Source organism: Tiliqua scincoides, chromosome 3 (genome assembly GCF_035046505.1).
Source record: "Tiliqua scincoides isolate rTilSci1 chromosome 3, rTilSci1.hap2, whole genome shotgun sequence".
Taxonomy (NCBI): domain Eukaryota; kingdom Metazoa; phylum Chordata; class Lepidosauria; order Squamata; family Scincidae; genus Tiliqua; species Tiliqua scincoides.
This window is the reverse complement of record NC_089823.1, coordinates 10,757,120-10,783,340: the sequence shown is the minus strand read 5'-3', so window position 1 is coordinate 10,783,340 and position 26,221 is coordinate 10,757,120. Positions and strand designations below refer to the sequence as shown.

At 46.7% G+C, this 26,221-nt stretch overlaps 1 protein-coding gene across 1 annotated transcript; it reads left to right on the top strand.

Annotated features, from left to right (window-relative positions):
- The first annotated feature begins 16,026 nt into the window (after positions 1-16,026).
- FZD4 (frizzled class receptor 4) lies at positions 16,027-24,061 on the top strand. Its single transcript, XM_066619587.1, has 2 exons — positions 16,027-16,306; positions 21,964-24,061. The coding sequence occupies exons 1-2, from the start codon at positions 16,067-16,069 to the stop codon at positions 23,293-23,295; spliced, it is 1,572 nt and encodes a 523-aa protein (XP_066475684.1). The 5' UTR covers positions 16,027-16,066; the 3' UTR covers positions 23,296-24,061.
- Positions 24,062-26,221: the final 2,160 nt, after the last annotated feature.

The window sequence follows — 26,221 nt, the reverse complement described above, 5'->3', positions numbered from 1 at the left end:
GAGAGTTAGCCTATCTCTGAATGCCAGGCACATGAAAGTGGCAACAAGATACAGGTGATAACATGATACTTGTATCTTGTTGCCACTGTCTTGCACATGGCATTTAGAGATAGGTGCTCCCTGAGATAAGTGCTCCCTGGGCCACTGTGCGATACAGGAAGCTGGACTAGATGGGCCTTTGGCCTGATCCAACAGGGCTCCTCTTATGTTCTTCGATGCGTATTTTAGGATTGCCTTGGTTGTTGATTGTTCCAAGAGGGCTCTGTTCTTTATAACAAAACCACCCCAGCTCTGTGATAGGATGTCTCTGACCCTAGCTGGCCATATTTGTTGGGGTCGTTTGCAGCAAATATTCCTTGGTAATGGCATTTTTGTAGGCTATGTAAGGAAGCCTCAGAGAGAAAACAGCAGAGAACTTTCACTGCTCTGCTTCAGGTGTTTTGCATCGCTCCAGTGATGCAGAGCGGCCATAAAAACCAGCTAAATGAGTCAGGGACATGGGCTTAAAGAATGCTTTGTTTCACTAAGATGGCCAGAGTGTACCTGTGAATTTAAAGCAAGATTTTTAAATTCACTGGTTCTGTCCTACAGCAAAAGCATGCAAACCGACGCATGATGCTCAGCCAGGGCATGGTTTATATTAACTCGAAAGGAAAGACTAGAATTCTAATTTTCCTAAACCATGCAGGTGTCTTTCCATTCTCCCAGGAAATGTCTCACGCCCTATCTAGATGGAACTGGGTTGGTTAAAGTGACATAGGATTATGACTACTTTTTTTTGCCTCATTCATCCTGCTCCTTTTCCTTTACCAGTAACCTGGGTCAGTAGCGCAGCTAGAGGGGGTGCAATGCACTACGTTTGCAGGCACCTGAACATGCTGTGCAAGGGGATCCTCCCTCTTTGCCACCAGCAATGGCCCCAAAGGGGAGGGGCCACTTGCACGGCACATTCAGACACCTGCAAAACTTAGTGCTTTGCACCCTCTCTATCTACGCAACTGACCTGGTTATATTTAAAAAAAATAGATAAAACTTTTCTCCGCCTTTCTCTTCAAACCAGGAAAACCTTACCTGTTCTTTTCTGTTCTTAAAGGCAAAACCTGTTGTCAGAGCAGCAGAACTAGTACAAAGATGGCAGCCCCACATATGTGAGATTGTGGATTCAGAATTGTTGGTCTGTCTGAGACTATCCTTGGACACAATCCAGTCCCAAAAGCTTGCAAAAATCCCATTGATTGAAAATGCTCCTGTTGAAATCAGTGGAGCTTACAAGTGTTTAACTAGGTTGGACCATTACTTGTCTGCAAGTAATGGGCGTGATATTTTTTTTGCCAGTGGTGTAGCTAGAGGGGGTGCAAAGCACTGAGTTTTGCAGGGAGCCTCACCGCAGTGTGCAAGGAGCCCCTCCCCTTTCCCTTTGGCCTGAAAGGCCCTTTTTGCCTGAAATGGCTCCAAAGGGGAGGGAGAGGTACCCTTTGCACGCTGGGCTGAGGCTCCCTGCAAAACTTCGTGCTTTGCACTCCCTCTAGCTATGCCACTGGTTTTTGCTGTTATTGAACCCAAGACGAATCAGACATGTTAACATTCCTCAGTAATCAGGGTTTCTTTTCTTCTTGACTTGGAAATTTAAGCTTTCAAAATGGAAAAAACATCCTAAACTTAATCAGTCTACCATTTCAAGACTTCTAGACTCATTTTGTATTCCAAAATGAAATTTCTGTCCAAGCAAGGCATAACTTCACACAGTCATATTTCAAATTATAAAACCAAGCTGTTTGGAGAGGCCATAATTGAACCAGTGAACAATTTGCAAGGGAATAATGCTTTATCTTCTTTTTTATATATATAATCCTTTTTGGCAAAGATCAAACATGGGAATTTTTCAATTCCAAACAGCAAAAGTGAAGTGCATAAAAATTAAAAGCGGTATTATGTCTCCTGTTAGGGTGCCCTTTAAAGACATCTTCCAGCTGTGTTAGAAGCAAGTGTTTTATTAATCAAAGAAGTAGTCTCTTTCAGACAGAAGAGGGTTTGGGAACAGTTATTTATTTAGTAAATGTATAATCTGTCCTTCAACAGGAAAGTCTCACGGAAGCATATATATTAAAAGCATCACCTTGGTATTAAAATCACAGAATGCACCAGCCACAAGGAGGGGCTTTATAGATCTGTCTGTCTATGCATGTCCGCTCAAATATTTCCCATTAATTTCAATAGGACTTATTTGTAGACAGTGCTGCCACCTCACCAGAAAATAAGGTCTAGCCTGCACCTATGCAATTAACAACCCTTCATTTCCATTCAGCAGACAAAGCTTTGGGGGCAAGGAAATAAGTGAGTGCCATCTGCTAGTGCCTATAAATCAAGCATCTGTTAAATGAAGCGAGGACAGTTAAAAAGTTGGCAATCCTATAAGTAACTGTGTTTAGAATTACAGCATTAGAAGTCATGTCGCAAAAGGTCTTTTCTGACCTTGGCATCTGTGAAACTATTCAATCGAATCCAACTTTTCGCTCCAGGGAGAAAGGATTGTTGCTCTCAGGACAGAGTCAGGACCAGTCTCCTGCTGGTTACTTTCTAACTGGAAGGGCAATGGCTTCTCCATCCTGGGCCAGTTGATTCTGCCAGAAAGCATCTCCTGTGTGGGTCATTATCTACATAGCAAAAGCATTAAATCATTTCCTCCCCCAAAGCTGTTCTGTGTTCTGGGCCTCAAGGTGGGAAGAACTTCATTCCAACCCACTTAAAAAAGAAAGGATTCTGAAAGTCATACCCTCCACTGAAAAATCCTGCAGCAATGCAGTTACTACTACTACTACTACTACTACTACTACTACTACTACTAATAATAATAATAATAATAATAATAATAATAATAAAAAGAATGGGGGGAAGCTTGGGGGATTACACACTGGAGGACAAAGCAGCCCTCTGACTACAAATCTTTCACAGGTGAATCTTTTCCTGACAAGGAGAACTCACCCATTACATACCTGCCCTGCCGGCTGCAACTAAAGACATAGCTCCATGGTAGAGTAGCTGCTTTGTACATAGAATGGCCAAGATGCAATCCCTGGGATTTCCATTTTCCAAATAGGAGAAAGATTCCTGTCTGAAACTCTGGAGAGCTGCTCTCAGGCTGAGTGGACAGTTCTGAGCTAGACGGACCAATGGCTGAAGATGGATGCCGTATTGCCATGTTTAGCAGGGCCAGTAAAGAAAGGAATGTCCCCGCTAGATGGAAGAGAAGGAAATCACCTTCACTGAAAGATAAATGTTTCACTTCGTTCATACCATGTCTTCTCCCCCGTTATGGATCTTAACACAAATTGAATGGGGTTCCTCAGTAGTCCCTCACACTCTAGTCATGCGTATCAAACACTTGAGCAAACACTCGAGTCTAGGGCTGCTGACTCGGGAGTCGCCATGGAGTTAGATGATTCAGGTAGCCCAGAAATAGCTTAGGGGTGCGGCCAGCACCTCTGATGCAGTTAACTGCTTCTGTGTCACCCAAAAGACCTCGTGTGCTGATCCAGAAGCCAAGCATTCAACTACGCCAGGGGTGCCCAAACCCTGGCCCTGGGGCCACATGCGGCCCTTGAGGTATCTCAATGTGGCCCTCAGGGAGCCCCCAGTTTCCAAAGAGCCTCTGGCCATCCGGAGATTTGTTGGAGCTCACACTGGCCGGATGCAACCACTCTGTGTGAGGGCGACTGTTTGACCTCTTGCGTGAGCTGTGGGATGCGGGCCTCCTCCACTGCTTGCTGTTTCACGTCTGTGATGCAGTAGCGGCAGCAAAGGAAAGTCCAGCCTCGCTTTGTGCAAGGCCTTTTATAGGCATTAAGCTATTGCAAGACCCTCATTCATTCACATAAGTTCATCTTTAATATATTTATGTAAACTTATGTAAATTTATTCAAATTTTAAATGTAAATTATTTTTCCCCGGCCCCCGACACAGTGTCAGAGAGGTGATGTGGCCCTCCTGCCAAAAACTTTGGACACCCCTGATCTACGCCACTAGTAGCAGGGTACGTTATGTTCAGTCAACAGGCAGAGTGGTGGCGTAGCTGGAGAAGGGCGCAGCAGTCAGACTGGTGGGTGAGCGGCCCTTCCCTTCAGAGCCATTCCCGGCAGGGGGGGCAAAACAGAGCCGTATGGAGCCATACGGTTCTGTTTCCCCCCCCCACTGGGAATGGCTCCAAAGGGAGGGGCCGCTCGCCCACCTCCCAGCCAGGTTGACTGCTCCGCCCCCCCTTCAGCTAAATTCAGCTAATTCAGGAAAAAATGTGTGACTCGAGTCTTTTCGAGTCACCAAAATGCTCTGGGTGACTTGAAAAGTCTGCCTGTTAGGACTCATTTTTGAATCAAGTCACAGGGGATGGAGAGTTGTGACTAGACTCAAGTCAAGTCATGCTGGACTCATTCAGCCCTGCTACTTAACACAGTGCCAAATCTGGGAGGAAACTGGCCTGCTACAGTAGCTCTTTGGCATGTAGATCCTCTTTCCGTGAAGGAGTGTATAGGAGTTCAGGGACCCAGCTGTAAGGCTACAACCACTGCAGAAGTGTGTTTTGGTGCACAAAGGGCACTTTCTAGTGCAGTGATTTTCAGCCTTTTTCATCTCATGGCACACTCGCAAGGCACGAAAATGGTCAAGGCACACCATCGGTTTTTTAACAATTGACAAGGCACACTGTGCTGCCAGTGGGAGGCTCACATCCCCCAATGACCCTACCAATAAATGACCCTCTCCCAAATTCTTGTGGCACACCTGGGGACCATTCACGGCACACCAGTGTGCCACGGCACAGTGGCTGAAAACAGCTGTTTGAGTGTGAGCCTAAATAAGATGATGCTAATTTTCTGCAATAATTTTCTATATTTAAATGATTTCAGAGAGGAGTGTGTTTGGTTTTCCATATTACTGTATCTAGCTTCCCATGTTGCAGGCAAGTAGATCTGGGCTCTGCCTTGGGAAACCCAGTAGATCTGAACTCCAAAGACTTTTCTGGCTGTCATCACCCTCCCCCTGACTTGTATTGCCGTCTCCCCACCCCTGTTCTGCACACCCTTATCAACACTCTCCCCTGCTCTGATTCATCCATTCCCTCTTTGGAAAGGGGCCCAAAAGAAACTTTGTACCTCCTGATAGAATTCCCCTCAGAGGCCCTGCTTTCATTCAGGTGGTGACCAGTCCTGGACTTGACTACCTTCACAAGATGGCTGTATTCCATGGCCTTAGACCAAGCCATGAGATTCATATTGTCTTGTAGTTGGGCAGTTATCCAGGGCTGACAAAGCTGGACAGTGAAATCACCTTGAAGGATGCCCTGCACAATGAAAACTGCCCCTCTAATCAATCTCAAAAGTGGCCAGCAGCTCCCACCTTGCTGGCAAACGACAGATACAGCTGGGTCATTAGCTGCTCCAGTAAAATCCGCCAGGCCAGCTACTATGAACAGATTTTTCCAGCACACTCCACATGGATATTCCATTTCAATTTCGTATTTTCCATTTGCATGCTACTGCCACAGGGATTGTTCTAAAATCTCCCATGAAGTGGAACTGGACCTGGGTTTTACACAGATAAATAAATAATGTGAAGCTGAATCTGCCAGGAATTCCAGTTTTTTGAAAATTGGGATTTTGCATGTCTTTTAAAAAAATAGCTATTTTTCAAAAGTTAAACTGTGGGCCAGCCATCTGGGTGGGGGGGGGGGGAGTGTGAGCATTTCTGTTAAGGACTCAGCAAATATTAAAAAAGCTCCCCTCCCATGCCTTCTGGATTCATTGCGTAGTGTTCTACACCATCTATAAATGATGATGTATGCTTGTATGTGTCTCTATCTGCAGATTAGACACAGATGTAGATATTGGCACATGGGCACAGCAAGGGATTTGAGATGATATTTATGTACAGTAATCAATCAGTGATGAAACCTAGCACAGTTTTTCAAGCAGATCCCTTGTGCTGCTATCGGTGATCTCCCAGATATTACAGCGGGAGCCCATACTCATTAAATGTGTGGCAGCCTGTGCACACTGCATTTTCTTTCCACTAATAGTAGGTGGTTCAGTCTCCCCCTCCTTGCCTTCTCCTGCTTTGATCTATTTAAAGAAGCAATTATGCATGTGCTTATCTATGTTATGGAAGCACTGTTAATATATGCATGAAGTAATTGCCATCTTTCCAAGTGAGATCACTGATATAGTTTGCCTCTGCCTCTCCCAAGGCTCCTGTTTTGAAAACATAAACTCCCCTTAGGGTGTCTTTTCAAAAATGTGTTTTTGCCACCCAAAAAGGTCTGGGTCCTGAGCTATGGAACATTAGGCTGTGATCCTAACTGCACTTACTAGGGAGGAAGTCCTATTGAGCTCAGTGGGGCTTATTTCTCTGCATGCTCAATATTGTATTATTAGTTGTTCTTATGTCAAGTTAAATTAGAGGGATGAAATCAGGTCTATTCCACAGGGTGAGGAACCTTTGCCTCCAATGTTAGATGTTGGGACACCAAGAAGTGAAAAGATAGGGAGCCCTTGCAGAAATACCTAAGCTTCACCCTGAGTCTCCCCAATTTTAGTCAAATTGTGACCACCCCCATAGCAATTCCGGAACCTGTGGCTTTCCATGGGAGGAGGGGACAATAGTCCCCTTCCCCCAAGGAGATCTCTGGTGGCTTCCTGGTTCTTGTATTGGGGCAGCTGTTCCTCCGGGCGCCAGGAAGGATAGGATTGTGTTGTAAGGCTGCAGTACTATACAGGTTTTCATTGGAGTAAACCTCAATGAACACAATGAGACTTATTTCCAAATAAACATGCATTATGGGATTGCGCAGTGATTTTCTTTGGATTGGTGCCACCCTGAGCACGTTCTTTCTAAGTGGGCTTTGATTATCAACCAAATAAAGGGCTGTTTAAAATATTTATTTATTTATTTATTTACAAATCCAGCTTTTAACACTCAGATGAATTAATTCATTGACTAAGGGCCCAATCCTATCCAACTTCCCAGCCCCTAGCCACAATGCAGCCCTACCCAAACTCACCAACCCCAGATGGTCCACGTAATGAGGGAAGCACTTGACAGGAGAAACCAGGAATGGAAATGCTAGCCATTAGATATTTACCTACCCCCTTTGACATTCTGTCTTCGGGGTGGTACCAGGCATTTCTCAGAATAAGCAAGACATTTTGAGCAGGGAGAAGACACACACAAAAATGTAATTGACCCATAGATGAACTGTCCTCTGAAGCACCCAAAAACCAGGGTCTGCCCTGGTCCGTTGCTGACTTAGCACTCATCAAGCTGCCCTTATTAGGCCACCAAAACATAGTCCTGGCTCCATCCCTGAATTAATCCCTGGGTCAATCCATAGAACATAATTTTTAAAAAATCTTGTAAGAGCCCTAATAAGAGATAAACAAATAGATACATAATGGGGAAGATGCACTGATATTTTTTTTAGCAGAACAATGATGAAGGAAGGAACTACAGCCATGGAGACCCAGAGCACCAGTGAGGGTATTTGTTTTCAGTCGCCGTACAAGAGCTTGAATCCCTCCAGTGAGGTACATATTTTGTACAAGAAAATACAAAACGGCAGAGCAGTGATACATCACAAAATGCAATGCAGACTTTGCCCTCTCCTTGTACAAACAACACCAGCAGATCATACAAAAAAATGGTCTGTCTGGGTGTAGCAGATTATGCAAAGTGACCCTTAGGGGTGAAAAGTGTGCATTCTAATCTGCCGTTTTCAACTCAGAATGAAAGAGCCAGGTTTAAACCAGATTAACTTGATTACAGGATTGGAACTAAGGTGCCAATTCAATGCACATTTAGTAGAAAATAAGCCCTTCTGGTACTCACTAGGGCCAGTGAAACATACTTCTGTTCTGAGTAAATGTGCATAGGATCTAAGCGTAAACCAGCTGAAATGCAAGAACTCCTCTTCATTTAACTCATGAACTCGTTGTCTTAGGGAACAAATGTTCCCTTACTTTGAGGAGGCCTCTGTGACTGCCCTGGAGCCACGACAGAATGCAGTGCGCATGACTGCATCAGCTCTGGAAAGCTGTATAGGACTGGACCTGGACAGCCCAATTCTGAGCTGCCCGGTGCCCAAGGCTGCAGTGACACTGAAATGGCATCCTATGGACATTGGGCAGCAGTGGGGGGGGGGGCTTTGGACACCTCCTTAGGGGAAGGGGGCATTTGTCCCCTTCTCCTAAGGAAAATGGCCCTGCAATGGGGCTATTCGACTCTGCGCCAGCTATTTAACCGGCGTAAAGTAGTTCTGTGTCAGGCCAGGAGGCCCAACACAGGGCTTTGGATCTGACATTGCACGAACCAATGTGGATTGGGCCCTTAATCTTCTTACCAATATCTTCAAGATAGTAATCACTGGATAATTTCCTTTACTGCAAGGTATATTTTACCTAAATTAATTACCATTTCTGGGAGATGATCAAATAGTGAAGTAATGGATAACAGCCTACATAACTAAAAAATGCACACAAATCATGTTTAGCTATGCTGGTTCATTAGGAAAAAAAATCAGACTTTCAAGTAGGGAGATATCTTTATTAGGACCAACTGAAATATTTAAATAGCCAGCATGTTTTGGAGTTCTCTAGACATCTTCTGCAGGCTGGATGTCAAGCAAAGCAAATGATGGTGGAGGTGGGGTTTCTGCAGTTTACAACAATCTTAAAATGGAGAATAGGCTTGCCTCTCCCCACCCCCCAACCTAGGCTGCAATCCTGTAGATGTTTACCTGGAAGTCCTGTTGAACAGAATGGGACTTGCATCTGGATAAACATGCACAGGATCACACTACTAACTGGATTAACCTGTGTCCGTTTGCTCTGTACTAGTTTGCGGGTACTTTGCTCTCAGCCTTTTGGAGGACTTTCTGGTGTTCTGAATAGTGTTGGAGATGGATCTGAATAATTGCTAGATTTCATTTTTAAAAGGTGGGGGTAGAACAGCCTTTTTTGGGGGGGGTTCAGTTCCCTCCATGCAGGATGAAATCTTTTCAAAGTCTGCTGACTACTTTGTGAAACTATCCCAGAGTTCTCTGTTCTGCTTTCTTTGGCAGGGGAAGACGTGTTGGATGGAGGCATTCTGGAGAAGAGTGAATGTGATCACAGAATCAGAGAGTTGGAAGGGACCTACAAGATCACCAAGTCCAACCCTCCGACCAACAGTAACAGCATCCCTGGCAGTCCAACCTCTGCTTAAAGACCTCCAACAAAGGAGAGTCTACCATCTTCCAAAGCAGACTGTTCCACTGCTGAAAAGTTTGTACCCTTGGGAAGTTCTTCCTAACATTTAATTGAAAAGTCCCATGTTGTAATTTGAACCCACTTGTCCTGCTCCAACCAGATGGAGCAACTGAGAACAAATCTGTTCTCTCTCCCACATGACAGCCCCTCAGATATTTATAGTTTGTTATCAAGTCACCTCTTAATCATCTCTTCTTCAAACTCCTTAAACCTGCCCTTGGAGGATTCATTCTCCAGCCCTGTAAATATCCTTGTTGACCTCCTCTAGTCCCACTCCCCCTAACCATACTAGTTGCCTCCTGTGGACCCACTTCAGTTTGTCAATATCCCTCTTAAACTGAGGCACCCAAAATACAAAATTTCAAGTGGAGTCTGCCTAAAGCAGAATACAGCAGAACCACAAACCATAAACATTTCACAGTCTCGACACTACTATTGATGCAGTCTAGAATTGCATTTGCCTTCTTTGCTGCTGTGTCACACTGCTGGCTCTGTGCCGGCTCTGCCACACTGTTGTGTGGAATCTTGTCAGAAGTCTTGGTGCAGGGATATCAAACTCATTTCATACAGAGGGCCAAAGTTAGCGTTCATGGTGCCTGCTGAGGGCCAGAAGTGACATCATTAAGCAGAAGGTGACATCATTACACAGATGATGGCCACATATAAGCACTTTGTTCTCGCATAGAAACTCATTAACAGCAAATGACTTGAAGAGAAAATGTGAAAATCTTATTAATATTTCCAAGTTATGAGAGAGCCCAATCATTATGCTGGGAGAGCCCAAGTAAAATGGGGGCTGAATAAATTACTTCTGGGGGCCACGTTTGGCCCACAGGCCTTACGTTTGACACTCTTGTCTTTATGAGATCCAGCTAGGTCCACAGCTTCTCCCTGATGTTTGCAGTAAAATAAACAAACATTTCATAATATTCCAAAATTATTGTGTACATGAACAATCCATTGAAATTCACTTCCACATGATGTGTGATGGACACATTCTCAGATAGCTTTAAAAGGGGACTGGACACATTCATGGAGGAAGAAAGATACAGTATATTAATGGCTGTTAGCCATGACTACTAATCTTCTCCCATCCTACCTGTTCCACCTTTAAAAGCATCTCCACCCTAGGACACCAATGCCACCTTCTCCTTCCTCCACACAATCTAGATACAACTGGAAAGAATGTCCACCCCTCCCCCCAATTCTTATCAGACACCTTTATTAATTTTAACAGTAACAACTCACTTTACATTTGATAGGAAAACATAACCTATTATTTTAACAGAGATGTTGAAGAGGGTCTGAGCAGGTAAAGTGGCCCTTAAGTTTCATGCGAACTTCTGCTTGCCAGTGACAACACATGGTAGTAAAATAATCTCGTAGCTCACACCAATGGCTAAAGCTGAGATTTTCAACCACTATGCCATGGTGTGCTGCAAATAGTCCACAGGTGTTCCACGGGAGTTTGGGGGAGGGTCCTATATTAGTAAGACCATTGAGGGATGTGAACCCCTGGCCAGCAGTGCGGTATGCCTTGTCAATCGTCAAAAACAACTGATGGTGTGCCTTGACAATTCTAGCACCTTCTCAGTGTGTATTGAAAAGAAAAAGGTTGGAAATTTCTGGGCTAGATGTTTCATGACAGGCTCTGTTCCCATCAAGGTGCCTGATGCATCCTATGATCCATGGTACCTATTTATTATGCCACTCTTTTCTTCTACATTGGAACTCAGTGTAGCATATGTGGGGTGCCATGTAGTCTCCCATCCAGACACTGACAAGACCCAATACTGCTTCATTTCCACAAGGTGGTTGTATCTGTGTGCCTTCAAACCAGATCCAATCTATGAACAGATTGTGGCAGCCTGATTGTGAATCAGCGGGGGAATCCAACAGGGTGCTGGGGAATTAGGCAGACTGCTGTTAGCATCCAGGCACAAAAATGCATAATGAGTTGTGTGGATTGGTCCTTGTTCATTTGGTGCAAAATGCTGATTATCTTTGACCACAGTGCTAAACTTTAAAAAAAAATAAAAAAATCCAAGATTCCTTTTGTAGTGGTCCAAAACATACTGGGCACAAACTCCATTCTGATTATCTGCCACTCTCTTATTGAGGTAGCAAATACCTATCTGGAGCTTTGTTCCTGCGTGAGGTGTGAGGATAAGAAAGGAACCAAATCTCTACAAAGGAGATTTGGAGATAGCAAGCAGGGCTGAACCAAGATCCCCTGACAAAAGTTGCCCCCCCCCTTTACCTGGTGATGAAAGGAACCTTCTGTTCCTTTCATTCCCTGGACTGGAAAAGGAAGAAGGAAACAAAGAAGAAAAAGAAGTGTGAGGACAGGAAAATGATGCAGGAACAAGGCTTATACCCAAACCAGTGGGGTCAATAGGGGATGTTGGCCGCACCGGGTGACACACTCGGGGTGTGTGTGGCACCACTATTGACCAAAATAGTTAAAATCTTGGTACAGTAGAACCTCTTTAAGTTGACCACCCAAGCGACTGGAGGAAATTGATCGACATAGGGAGGTGGTCAATGTACAGAAAAAAAGGCATTTAAATATTATCGTGTTTAGCTCCCAGGACAACAAATGCAAGGCCAAGTTAGTATTTAGATTGGATTTTTTTAAAGTTTTATTGTAAATATCAGTGAGAATTGATCCTCTTGTGTTACTTACTATTTATATCATCTATATCAAGAGACAGAGCATAAACAGCCCACAATCAGTGTTTAAAAAAAAACACCCTGAAAATTCATAAGCTTGAAAAAAATTGTAAGTTAAAAAAATACTTGGTTTCATAGCAGATAGGCAGACCAATGCTATCCCTTGCCAGCCCATAGCATGTAGCATGTTACACAGCCCCAACAGCTTAAAAAAAAAACACACTTTTTTACTTAGGCTGCCTGGCCTCCACTGGGTCTCCTCAGATTCACTAAATGCCAGGTGTTTGATATGGTCCCTCACTAAAAGCTGTTGAGAAAACTCCACAGTCAGGGAGTAAGAGGACAGGTCCTTTCATGGATTGGGAACTGGTTGAGGACCAGGAAACAGAGAGTGGGTGTCAATGGGCAACTGACAAAAAAAGTAGAGAGAGGTGGACAGTGGAGTGCCTCACGGATCTGTCCTGGGACTGGTGCTTTTCAACATCTTCATAAATGACCTGGAAACAGGGATAAGCAGGGAGGTGGACAAGTTTGTGGATGACACTAAACTTTTCTGAGTGGTGAAGACCAGTAGTAGTTGGCAACCTTCAGTCTCGAAAGACTATGGTATCGTGCTCTGAAAGGTGGTTCTGGCACAGCGTCTAGTGTGGCTGAAAAGGCCGATTCCGGAGTGACAATCCCTTCCACACTGGGAGCAAGTGCAGTCTGTCCCTGGTCTATCTCCCTGGCTATGGGCCTTCCTTCTTTGCCTCTTAGCCTCAGACTGTTGGCCAAGTGTCTCTTCAAACTGGGAAAGGCCATGTTGCACAGCCTGCCTCCAAGCGGGCCGCTCAGAGGCCAGGGTTTCCCACTTGTTGAGGTCCACTCCTAAGGCCTTCAGATCCCTCTTGCAGAAGGGATTGTGAAGTGCTCCAGAAGGATCTCTACAAACCGGGAGAATAGGCAGCAAAATAGCAGTTGTGTTTCAATATAAGTGTAAAGTAATGCACTGGTGATGGGAACCAAAGTGGAAGGACAGTGGCTTCACTATGCACAAGCAACCTCATGTCCCTCACAGCTTGATACATGAGCAGGTACAATCAGCAGCCGGAGCAGGTCTGTTGGCTATGTGCAGTGTGCCCACCTATGAAAACCCTTTCGCACACGCGCTAGCAGGTGTAGGGGAGGGATTGTCGCGTGGCTTCTTGTTTTTCCAAGATGGGACAAACCAGACAAAACACAGGCCTACAGTATCGTGTTCAGTGGGCAACTTACAGAGGGTAAATTAATACTCTGTGCAATGGTTGAAGTGGTCAAGATACAACTTACAGATGTGGTTAATATAGAGAGGTTGGTCTCCCATAGTGTATATGCAGTGTCTGTCCATACTGTGAAATTTAGGTCAACTTAAGGAGGTGGTCAATATAGAGAGGTGGTCAACTTTGGAGGTTCCACTGTATTTTCATATAGTATCATCATGTTAGATATCATTCAAAGCGGAATTTCATGCAGAATGCAGAGAAACAAACCACATTGAAATCTCTGTATTCTATCAAAGGTTATGGTCAAATAACCAGAAAAGGAAAATGCAACTGCTTTAAGTTACACAACATGGATTTCCTTCACTCCAAACAGACCAATGAGACTGATTGTTCCGAGAGCCAATAAGGTGTTATTATGACACAGCAAGGAATCAGTTAAATGTTAGTGTGAACATAAGAATATAGTGTGAGTCAGTTCTTATTTCCATGTATCACAGCTAATACTAGAACTCTTATTCAGTTGTGTGAATGTCATCAAGTTGGCTGGTTGTTTTTTTTTTTTTTTTTGTTGGTTACTGATTTGTTGGGTGACCTGTACTGTTAAATCAATCAATAAATAAAGTTAATGGGGTTACACCAACACTACTGATGCCTCTGCATTTAGGCAGTGTGTATGATATTGTGTGTATGGTCTGGTATGGGAGGATGTCCATGATGGGGGTGACACATCATTAGGGTTTGGATCACCAGGTGCAAGAGCCCATTGTGTCATAGTGATGCTTCTGACCCAAACTAGTCCAACAAAAGAAGCCCAAGACACTCCTCCCCACAATCAGCAATGCCGCACCCTAGGTGATCCTTCCAGGTGTAGTGTCTGTTCTTCTGAGGTGGACAGCATTATGGGTGACTGAAAGGCCTCATGCACTGGACCTGTATCTTGCTAATGTTTACATAAGACAGACCCTGGTCTCCGAAAGGCTTCCGCTCTGAAATCAGCACAAGGAGATAGCAGAGGGAGGAAGTAAAAGCAAGGACACACTGGGGAAGAACAGGTGTTTATGTCCATATACTGAAGCTTTGTTCCAGTACTGGTGTCCCCTTCCCCAACCATTTCTACCTGCGAAATCAGCTCACAAAGGACATGGCTTCGCGCCTAGCTGAGGCAGGTTCTAGTCTGGAGACCATGATGCCCCAAAAGAGTGGCATACTGACAGGTTCCTCCCTAGGCAGGCACCAGTCCCCCTCCCCTCATAAGAACATAAGAACAGCCCCACTGGATCAGGCCATAGGCCCATCTAGTCCAGCTTCCTGTATCTCACAGCGGCCCACCAAATGCCCCAGGGAGCACACCAGATATGGCTGGGCTCGCTCCCAAGCCCACTGACCTCCCTACCCAGGCCAGCTCAGGCAGGTCACTGTGTCTATCCCTCAGGTGCCACCCATCTCTTTGCATAAGAAGTGCCCCTCTGGATCAGGCCAAAGGGGGCCCATCTAGTCCGGCTTCCAGTATCTCACAGTGGACCACCAGATGCTTCAAGGAGCACACAAGGAGACCTGCATCCTCCCTGTTGCCACTCCCTTAAGTCTGGCATTCTGAGGTCTCCTACTTCTGAAACCAGGAGGTTGCATATATCCATCATGGCTTGTAACCTGTGATGAACTTGTGCTCCAGAAACCTGCCCAGTCCCCTTTTAAAAGGCATCCAGGTCAGACACCATCCCCACATCCTGTGGCAAGGAGTTCCACAGACCAACGACATGCCGGGTAAAGAAATATTTCTTTTTTCTAACTGTCCCAACACTTAATTTCAATGGACGTCCCCTGGTTCTGGTGTTGTGCAAGCGGGAAAAGAGCACCCTCTATCCATCCATTCCCTGCATGGTTTTGTGTGTCTCAGTCATGTCCCCGTTCACTGCAGACTCTGCCACCGACCTGTGAGCCCAACCCTGGGCATGTCTACCATGAAGTGAGTCTCATTATAGTCAGTGGGGCTTCCTCCCAGAAAAGTGTGGCTAGGAGAGCAGTCCAAGAGAGCCCCACCCTGGGCATGCCTACCCAAAAGTCCCATTACAGTCAGTGGGGCTTCCTCCCAGGGAAGCGTGGCTAGGAGTGCAGCCCAAGAGAGGCCAATCTTGGGCATGTCTACCCAGAAGCAAGTCCCATTATAGTTAGTGGGGCTTCCTCCCAGGGAAGTGTGGCTAGGAGTGCAGCCCAAGAAAGCCCAACCCTGGGCATTGGGCATGTCTACTCAGAAGTAAGTGCCACTAAGGCTAGTGGGCCTTACTCCCAAGGGAAGTGTGGCTAGGAGTGCAGCCCAAGAGAGCCCAATCTTGGGCATGTCTACCCAGAAGCAAGTCCCATTATAGTTAGTGGGGCTTCCTTCCAGGGAAGCGTGGCTAGGAGTGCAGCCCAAGAGAGCCCAACCCTGGGCATGTCTACTCAGAAGTAAGTGCCACTATAGCCAGCGGGGCTTCCTCCCAGGGAGTGCAGCCCAACGCTGGGCATGTCTACTCAGAAGTAAGTCCCATTACAGTCAGTGGGGCTTACTCCCAGGGAAGCGTGGCTAGGAGTGCAGCCCAAGAGAGGCCAACCCTGGGCATGTCTACTCGGAAGTAAGTGCCACTAAGGCCAGCGGGGCTTCCTCGCGGGCAGCGTGGCAGCAGCGCCGCCCGGCCGAGAAGGAGCCTGGGGGCGGGCAGGCCAGGTCCCTCCCGCCGGCCCTCGCAGCCCCTCCCCGGCAGGTCGGTCCCCTCCCCTCCGCCTGCTCCTCCCGGCGCGGCCGGGCCGGTGGCAGAGCGCGCCGCGCGTCGCGAGCAGCCAGACGCGCCCGGCCTGCTGGCGCTGCAGCCGTGCGCGGCGAGGATGGCCCCGGCGCCGGGGCTGCTGCTGCTGCTGCTGCTGCTGGGGCGGGCGGCGGGCTTCGGCGCCGAGGAGGACGAGGAGCGGCGCTGCGACGCCATCCGCATCGCCATGTGCCAGAACCTGGGCTACAACGTCACCAAGATGCCCAACCTGGTGGGCCACGAGCTGCAGACCGACGCCGAGCTCCAGCTCACCACCTTCACGCCGCTCATCCAGTACGGCTGCTCCAGCCAGCTGCAGGTGGGTCCCGCCCGCGGCGGCGTAGCCGGAGGGGGGCGCGGCGCCAGGGCAGCTCCCCTACGGGGCCGTGCCGGGCGTGTGAACACGCGCGCGCTCTGTGGGAAACCCCGCTGAGATTTGTTGGTAGAGTTCAGTGGCGTAGCTGGGGGGGCCTCACCGAGGGGCATCTTCCCTTCAGAGCCATTCCGGGAGGGGGGAGCAGAACACTCTCTCTCTGTAATAAACCCAGATTAGATTTGTTGGTAGAGTTCAGTGGCGTAGCTGGGGGGGCAAAGCACGAAGTCTTGCGGGGAGCCTCACCGCAGCATGCAAGGGGCCCCTCCCCTTCGGAGCCATTCCAGGCAGGGGGAGCAAAAACCGTCCGAATGGCTTCGAAGGGGGTGGCCCCTTGCACGCACCAGTGGGGCTACCTGCAAAACTTAGTGCTTTGCCCTCCTCTAGCTACACCACTGGCTGCAGCTGCTCTCCTGCCCCTGCAGGGTTGGCTCCTCTGACGCTGAGCACCGCAAGGCTGCTCAGGCAGCAATTCTGGACACACTTACCTGGAAGCCCCACTGGAACTTACTTCCAAGTAAACCCAGAGAGGCTGGCACTGTAAGGCTGCAGTCCTGTCCAATCTATCCTGGCAGAAAGCAGCGTTGGCTATAATGGGACTTACTTCTGAGTAGATTGGGCTGTCAATGACATCCAGGGGCATGAACAGACTCCTGTCTCTCCTCCCCTCATCCCATGTGTCAGCTGGGAGGCATGAGCTGTCTCCCCGGGATCTCTCCTTGAAGAGCTGGCTGGGTGCCTGCTGGGTCGCCCCAGACAGGTGGAGGCTGGTGGCAGTGGCTGCTGCCCAAGGGTGCTGCTGCTGATGATCAGGGAACGTTCTGGTCGGGAGCCCTCGCCTCCCACTGCCCAGCCGGAGACAGGCACTAAGCACTGAGCCCTGCCTTGTCCACTCTCTACTGCAGCCAACCCTGGTTATCCACCTGGGCCAAAGAAGCCCAGGGCTGTCATGGGAGAAGCCACCACTCTCAGGTGTCCCAGACAGGTGGCTTTGGGCAGGATGTGGCATGCTGGTTTAACGAGGCTGAAGTTGGCAAGTCCTGGCTGGGTGGGGGGCTGCACTGATCCTTGCTTGGCCAGTGGAGAGCTGAATGGGCTGAATATAGATCAGAGTAGGATGTAGAAATGATTCTGTGCTGGTGCCAGTGGCATAGGTAGAGGGGGTGCAAAGCACTAAGTTTTGCAGGGTTCTTCACCCGCTGTGCAAGTGGCCCCTCCCCTTGGAAGCAGACATGCTCCAAATGGTTCTGGAGACAGGATCCCGAGTATAATGGCTCCAAAGGGAAGGGGCTGTTTGCATTATGGGGTGAAGACCCTGCAAAACTTAGTGCTTTGCACCCTCTCTAGTTATGCTCCTGGTTGGTGCTGTGACACCTGCTGACCCTCTCCGCTTCCTCCTACCCCTCCTCCCCCATGCCTCATCCTGCCTTGTGTTGTGGTGATGCATTTCCAGCCTCTTATTCTGGCAGCAATCTGTGGGCTCCAATCCCCCTTCCAAGTCTTGTATCTCACTCCAGCCCCAGTGGCCAATCTTGCCTTCAAGTCCATCTTTCCTGAGGGATGTGGTTGGCCACTCTGGGCACTGGCCACCTACACCAGCATTTGGGAGCCTGCAAAACTTAGTATTTTGTTTCCCCCTCCCAGAATACCAGTGACTTTGGGAAACAGGATGCAGAACCTTTGGTCTGATCCAGCAGGGCCCATCTGACATTCCTTAAGAGGTTTCCTCTCTTGACCCCAGAGGCTCCTCCATGCAGCAAAGCTGCGAAACCCTGAGCACTCAAGAGAGGGCATGCTGTCACCCTTGTGCAACCAGCACCACTGGAACCTCAGACTGGAGTGTTTCACCCAGGCATGTGCACTCCTTTCTGTTCAGCCCAAAGGATAGGCCCCATCTCTTGGAGAACCTCTGTTATCCAGACAAAATTTGCTATCTGGCAACACAGGGCTGAAATTTCTCCAACTTGATAAGCTGCTCCAAGCCCCCCCCCCCAAGAGCATTTCTGCACATGTGCACCTAACAGTTTGGAGAAGTCTGCACCACAAATACCTGTGCACCCAGAGACACAGGGTGAGGCAGACTGCAGTCTACGCAACCATGTTCCCTTACACTCCTTTCTGGCACTTCACCATGGACACATCTCCACGTTTTATAGAATTGATTTGTACCCTTTCCACCTGCTCCCGTTTTAGGAGAGCTTACCAAAAGGGACCCATGTGTAGCCAGTTGCACGAAATGGTTCCTCCCCTAGTTTTACCATTTTGATCAGGGAATTCGATTGCTCCAAAGTGAAAACTGGCCAGGGACTACTCTCAGTTGACCTCCAGCTGCCTCCATGCAGCCCAGTCCAAATGGCATTGGGTCATGGCTGACACTCAGGCTCGAGGGGAAAATTACGTGCCAGAGAACTTTAGCCAAGGATCTTACTGGAACAGAAGTCATCAGACCAAAGGGGAGGGGTGCAAATAGGGAGGGCAGCCCAGAGACAACAAGCACATGCTGTGGATTTTCAAAGCGCGCTAGATCTTTGCTTTCCAAGGTAGAGAAAATAGCAGGTGCATGAAGCCAACCGGTATCCCTCTCTTCTCAAACATGTCCCATTTTTTGTTGTCTTGATCTGTCATTCTGTCTCCAAGTCTTACTCCTTTTTGCTAAGGGTTGTAATTGTAACTGCCCATTAAGTAATCTGGGCAGTTAATGCCTCGGTTCACAACCTAGAACAGAACCAAAATAACAGTTTGAGGAACGGGTATGTGATCACGTGGATCTTTGGAAAAAATAACAACTGTGGACAGCGAAGCAGAGCAGACACTCCAGAAAGAACTTCCAGAAACAAACTTTTCCATTGGGTGTGATGAGAAGCTTAACAATAGAATTTAATGCCAGGAGGGGCTGCATTTTACTTGCAAGGCTGAAACAGAATCTAGCCCAAAGATCTTTCCCCTTTGCCCCCTCCCCAGGTTAATTTCACTTGAAGTCAAAAGCAGTTGGCTTAAAATGATGAAGCCAAAACGCTTCTGAGATTGGCAGGTTATCTCTGCCCAAGCGTATGTTCGCTCTGGTAGCTCAGGAATTTGGACTGCAGCTAGCACCGGAGAGTGTACTCCGAGTTGGAGTTAATAAACAAAACCAGAAACAGCTATGCCTTAAGAATGCCAGTTATTTTCACACCATTGGAGAGGGAATCTTCACACTGACTTCTTGAAGCCTGAAAACAGAACGTACCGAGGAAACCAGCAACTGCACTGCTTCCAAGTTTAGGCAGTGGCAAATAATTTTGAGAAAAATGGCCCTGCAGATGCATTCAGTCAAGTTCCTAACCCACAAATATTTTTATTAGCTGATGTGCCCACATCCGTCACTGGTGACCTATTGATCATGTGGAGAATTTTCTTCACTTGCCCCGGCAACTGAGTTTGTGGCTGATTTTAAATCTGCTTCTTTCTGGCCTGCTGCTGTTTTCTTGGGTGGTTTGAAGAAGTGACCAAATGGTAATTTCTTCCAGATTGTGATGTGATTCAAAGGATAAAGAGTTGGGTTCGAGTTTAAGAGACCTGGATTCAAATATGTCCTTGGCCCAGGACTTGCTGCACCATGGGCACAAATTCTCAGCCTCAGCCCTAATCTGTAAAATGGGAATAATGGGGCATAAGGTAGTCTGCTGATTTAACTCCAAGAGTGCAAAAAAATGTGCGTCTTTAAAAATGATATTCTGTGTTCGATAGTATATGCATACGTGTGAAGTATACGTATATGTTTGGCAAGAGCAGAGCAACTTTCTGCATATTTATCTTCGCATAGTATCTTTTGAAGTGATGATTTGCTGTCATTTCTTTTGTATCTTGTTAGATTGTGAGTCCTTAGGGAATATGGAACCAGTTATTTATTGTACTATGTGCATCACTTTGTGTACGCGTGTTAAAAAGCAGTTTATAGATATTCTTAGTAATAATAATAAAATACATTAAAAGCCCAGTTCTAGCCCCACCAGCCTGTGTGATGCAAAGGCACCAGTAGATTGTGTGCTGCATGCAGTGGGGGGGAGGGTGTCTCACACTTTAGCCCTGTTCCAATGTTGCATTTAATGCACGTACAATACATGCACAATATACACATACATGCAGTTTGTTTTCTACTGTTTTGAGAGATCAGTTCCTATGCTGACCTTTAACATCAATGCATGCACAGCAGTGCACATGAAAATGTGTACAGACACTGTACGCGAGTGCAGTATAATGTCTGAACGACCCTTCTATTGGCACCAAATATGCGTCAATGACAATAATGGATCTGTATCTGTTGATCACTAAATCAATTCTGTTTATTTGTTATGTATTTAATATATTGTACCCCAGTTTTCCTCCACTTACATGAACATCCAAGGAAGCTGACATAAAAGCCAAACTGACACTTAAAAACAGTTGTAAACCTCCAACTACAGTATAACAGAAACAGCAAGTTAGGGCGCAATTCTAACCCCTTATGTCAGTGCTTCCCAGCACTGGCATAGCGGTGCCAATGGGACGTGTGCTGCATCCTGCAGTTGGGTGTCACTCACGGAGGCCTCCTCAAAGTAAGGGAATGTTTGTTCCCTTACCTCAGAGCTGCACTGCCCTTATGTCAGTGCTGGAAAGCACTGACATAAGGGGTTAGGATTGTACCTTTAAAGATGTCGGTTGTGATGTTGCTTCTGTGTGTACCTAAAGCTATTCAAGATCAGATCCATGTTTAGTGCATTGATCTTCATGGCAAAGAAGATAATGCATGGTCTCAGAGGCAAATGTATATATATGCAGCCCAATGAAGTAAGATGTACAGCTTTTCTTGAGCTCTGCCATTTAAGTTGCAGGTGGGAATGTCTCAAGCCCACACGACAGCAGTCTGCCAGCGAGGAAGGCTGAAGGCATCGAACAAGCATAAGAATAATACGTGGCATTACAAAAGCACACCGCACTTTTTTGAGAGTACAGAGCCTTGTGCTTCCGTTTTGCCCTAGTGGCCCAGAATGGCTCTGAAGGGGAGGGGCCACTTGCACACCATGATGAAGCACCCTGCAAAACTCAGTGCTTTGCACCCCCTCTGAGTATGCTACTGGTGTTACCACTTGTTTCTTTCAGATATATAAACTGGTCAATCATTACACTAAATTGTTACAGAATGTAAGAGAGGTTGTACTTGTACTGTCGTACGGATGGACAAGTTGGAATTACTTGTAGAATTTCATAGAATTACTATGAAAGTAATTCACTAAATGTGGTCACTGAAATTTCCCTCCCCCTTAATTTTTTGTATGTTTTTTTTAAATGCCTCTGATTCAGTCTTGAAGAATAATGCCTTGTTTTTAGCTGTAGTTCTGTGTTGATCTGGGTTACAACCTTTACTCGCACTTTAAGCAAACTTGGTCAGCATACACAGAAGGCTTAGCAAGTGCTCTCCAATCCATCCGCTTTTGATTTTTAGTTGGCAAATCAGTGATAGCCCTTCAGATGTCTCCCCCAGTCCATTCCGTACATACTCTTCTCTTGCAATGGGTGCCAGTTGGAAAGCAAGTTTGTTCTCCATTTGAGCCTACTGAACTCATCTTGTCCACTTTCTCTTCCAGTTTTTCCTCTGTTCGGTCTACGTTCCCATGTGCACCGAGAAGATTAACATACCCATCGGTCCCTGTGGGGGCATGTGCCTCTCTGTCAAAAGACGATGTGAGCCGGTTCTAAAAGAGTTTGGCTTCTCTTGGCCTGAAAGCTTGAACTGCAGCAAATTCCCACCTCAGAACGACCACAACCACATGTGTATGGAGGGCCCGGGAGACGAAGAGGTGCCCCTTCACAGTAAAACACCCTTGCACCCTGGGGAAGAATGCCACACTGTCGGATCTCATTCGGACCAATACATCTGGGTCAAAAGAAGTTTGAATTGCGTTCTGAAGTGTGGCTACGATGCTGGCCTCTATAGCCGGTCGGCAAAGGAGTTTACTGATATCTGGATGGCTGTGTGGGCGAGCCTCTGCTTCCTGTCTACTGCCTTCACAGTCCTGACCTTTCTGATTGACTCCTCTCGCTTTTCCTATCCCGAGCGCCCCATCATATTTCTGAGCATGTGCTACAATATTTATAGCATTGCTTATATTGTCCGGCTAACTGTGGGCCGGGAGAGGATTTCCTGCGATTTTGAAGAGGCGGCAGAACCTGTCCTCATCCAAGAAGGCCTCAAGAACACAGGATGTGCTATAATTTTCTTGCTGATGTACTTTTTCGGGATGGCTAGCTCCATCTGGTGGGTAATTCTGACATTGACATGGTTTCTGGCAGCTGGACTCAAATGGGGTCATGAGGCCATAGAAATGCACAGCTCCTATTTCCATATTGCAGCCTGGGCTATCCCAGCAGTGAAGACCATTGTCATTTTAATTATGAGGCTGGTTGATGCAGATGAGCTGACAGGACTGTGCTATGTGGGCAACCAGAACCTGGATGCACTAACAGGCTTTGTGGTGGCTCCGCTGTTCACCTATTTGGTCATTGGAACTCTCTTCATAGCAGCCGGCTTGGTGGCTTTATTTAAAATCAGGTCTAACCTTCAAAAGGATGGGACAAAAACGGACAAGCTGGAGAGGCTGATGGTAAAAATTGGCGTCTTTTCGGTGCTGTACACCGTCCCGGCCACCTGCGTCATTGCTTGCTACTTCTACGAAATCTCCAACTGGAATATCTTCCGCTACTCAGCAGATGACTCCAACATGGCAGTGGAGATGCTTAAGATTTTCATGTCCCTGTTGGTGGGCATCACGTCGGGCATGTGGATCTGGTCTGCCAAAACACTGCACACCTGGCAGAAGTGCTCAAACAGACTAGTGAACTCGGGCAGGGTAAAACGGGGGGAGAAGAGAGCAGATGGCTGGGTAAAAGCGGGGAAAGGGAACGAGACTGTGGTATAAACAAACAGCAGGCGGACTTAGTGTCTCCGTCTTCCTCCCGCCTGCCCCCAGGGTGGCTGCATGTCAGCATCTATGGGAGGAATGTTGCAATGGTTTAAAAGCTGGGGAAAGGAACCACAGGCAAACTCTGGGTTTCTGCAGATTTATTGGGGCGGAGAAAAGGCCTTAACAAATCAGCAATGAGATCTCTTGTGAGTTACAAACAATAGAACATATTTTCTGGATAAAGAAGAGCCTGGAGTATCTTTAAAAAGCTGTGAAAAAAAATCAGAACCTGTCAGGCTTCTAACAGAAAGCAGTGTCCTTGTGTCTTAAGGAGCGGTGGAGATTTGCACCTCCTAAAAACACATGATGATCCTTCTCTCTCACACTCGCTCTCTGTCTTTCTTCATCTCACCCTGCCCAAAGTCATATTTTTAGCTGTGCCTAAAGTCATAAAGGAAAGAATTCGGAGAGCATCCCGCCCCCTCCTCTTCTGGCTTAGGGACCTATTGCTGAGAGTTGTGGGTGTGGCTGATTTGGGGGAACTTGGATAGGGGCCCTTGGAATCTTCTTATACTGTTCAGCCACCTTGGAGAATCGGGACCTTACGTTCAGTATCAAATTCATCATCTGATGCCTGAACTTATGCTACTGTATGGAAGGGGGTGAGAGTCAAACCTCTGAAACTAAGAACAGGAGTCTAAACTATCAAACCAGTGACTTTATACCAGTGGTGCTCAAACTTTCAACTTTAGGGATGCTGGACCTTTAACAAGTGTATAGAAGAGAGAATTGCAGCAGGTGCAACTTGTCATCCCACAGATGACAAGCTACACCTGCTGAAATTCTCTCTTCTATACACTTGTTAAAGGTCCAGCATCCCTAAAGTTGAAAGTTTGAGCACCCCTGCTTTATATACACTTGTAGGAATTCTTGCTTTCCAGATAGTTGCTTCAGGAACCTGCACTAAGTATCAGACCAGGATCCTGTTAAATCTCTAGTTCAGGCTAGAATGTCTCTAATGGCGTTGGTTCTGTAGCTGTGCTATCTTGTGCTCTTTTGTACCCATAAGGAGCCACTGGTATGGGAGGGGGGGCTCACAGTTGCACAGGTTGGAGTTGAGTAGATGGTACTGAGCCATTTATGTACTGAGCCGTTTATGTAAAAAGGGCTATCAATGAAAGTAAGTGCACACAGGGCTGAATTTAATTATAAGAATGGGTTACTTTATAGCTCGGCTGACAACAAACTATCCACGTGCATGCAGGCATGTGTTTATTTTTCTGAGGTTGAGTATAAATAATGTGTTAAGCCTTACTCAGGGCTACTGTTCTACTGCATTCAGAGATAACCCTGTGATACAGTCACGGTCAAACTGTACCTTTTCAAACAATCTGCCTGCATGTAGAACAGGAGCACATCAGGGAGAAAGTAAGCTTAGAATAATTCATCTTCATGCGCTAGTTTTCTAAGTGCAGGAATATGGGAGTTGGGGGGCATTCAGCATGCAATATCCCACCTACCAACCAAAGTAGCACAACCTTGATAGGACCGTACCATGCTGTGATTTAAAACTGTGTAGATCAGCTCTCAACAGAGACATTTCGACTCTTTTGAAGTAAGTGGGAATATTTACTAGCAATTTCAGAAGGAAATGGATGGTGCTATCCGCTGGGATACTCATGTGCCCCCTTGCACAAATCCTTTTCATTTCAGCAGGGCTTTCTGCAAGAGTTTCTGGCTGACTGCTCCCATCATGATCTTATCAGAAGAGTTAAAAAAACGGTGGAAACTGAAACCCAAGTGTAACTTACAATCAGATCCTGTCTCTCCCCCCCCCCAATTCCATGAATCTTTAGCTTTTTCCTCCACCTTAGCGTGTGACCCTGCTATTTCCCAGAATCCTCCCACTGACAGTATTGTCCAGCCTCAATCATGTCTAAAAAAGCACACCTTTCACTTTTATAGTCCTTCTTCCATCTGCAACATGTGGCTAATGAGGAAAAAGTAAACAGAGCATCATTTCTGACAATTGACTTATTCAGAGCCTGCTTTTTCTTTTCTTCCCCCCCCCTTGCCCCCTTCTAGCCCTCCAAGTAAACCTATCTGGCCTTCCCTGGAGACCCATTGCATTAAGCAATTAAGGCTTAATATATTTCACTCTGTGTGATTGCATCTGTGTCGACGCCAGTCTGGGTGAACTGAAATGTTGAGTTCCTTGGCAGCTCCACGTTCACACAGATCAGTTGCATAATTTGTGTGTCAATTACAATTAAAAGGACATTCTCCAGCCATGAGATATGGGTACAGCTGACTCCCTCTGAACCAGAACGAGAGTGCTTTTTGTCTTTATCAGTCTGAGAATGTGATCGTCCATTTTTTTTGTCTCTAGCGAAAATTGATACATTTTCCTTTCCTCCCTTTAAAGGATCCAGACATAATAAGTATAGCTCCTATTTGATGAGTAATGTTGTTTTTAAGAGTCAGAGGCACAGCTTGTTGAAGCATTTGCCACACAATGGCCAGAGGAAGCTGGATGGCTGTAAACTTTCAGAGTTGGCTTAGCAATTGGGGAGTACATGTTGCTAGTTTAGATGTCTATAAGAGAACAGCATTTTTTCATGGGACCTATAAGTGTGCCCGGTTGTCTTGGTTGTAGTTGCTTTTAACATGAATGCCTTAATAGCATGCCTGATATTCTTTGTGTTGGGCTGGAGTTCAGGAGCACCACTAGGGTATGTTCCCATAGCCTTACTTTGATGCTGTGTGCTTGCAGCCCCTATCACCCATATATAGTCCTCTCCTGCATGTGCTGCGTGGGAGCACAAGTCCATGTCAGGGAAGGAGTGCCAGTGGCATGTCTGCGCACACCCAAGCCACTTTCCACAGCTGCCCTGGCTGCTGTCACTGCTTCTGGGTTAGACTAAAACCACAGAGCTGAGAG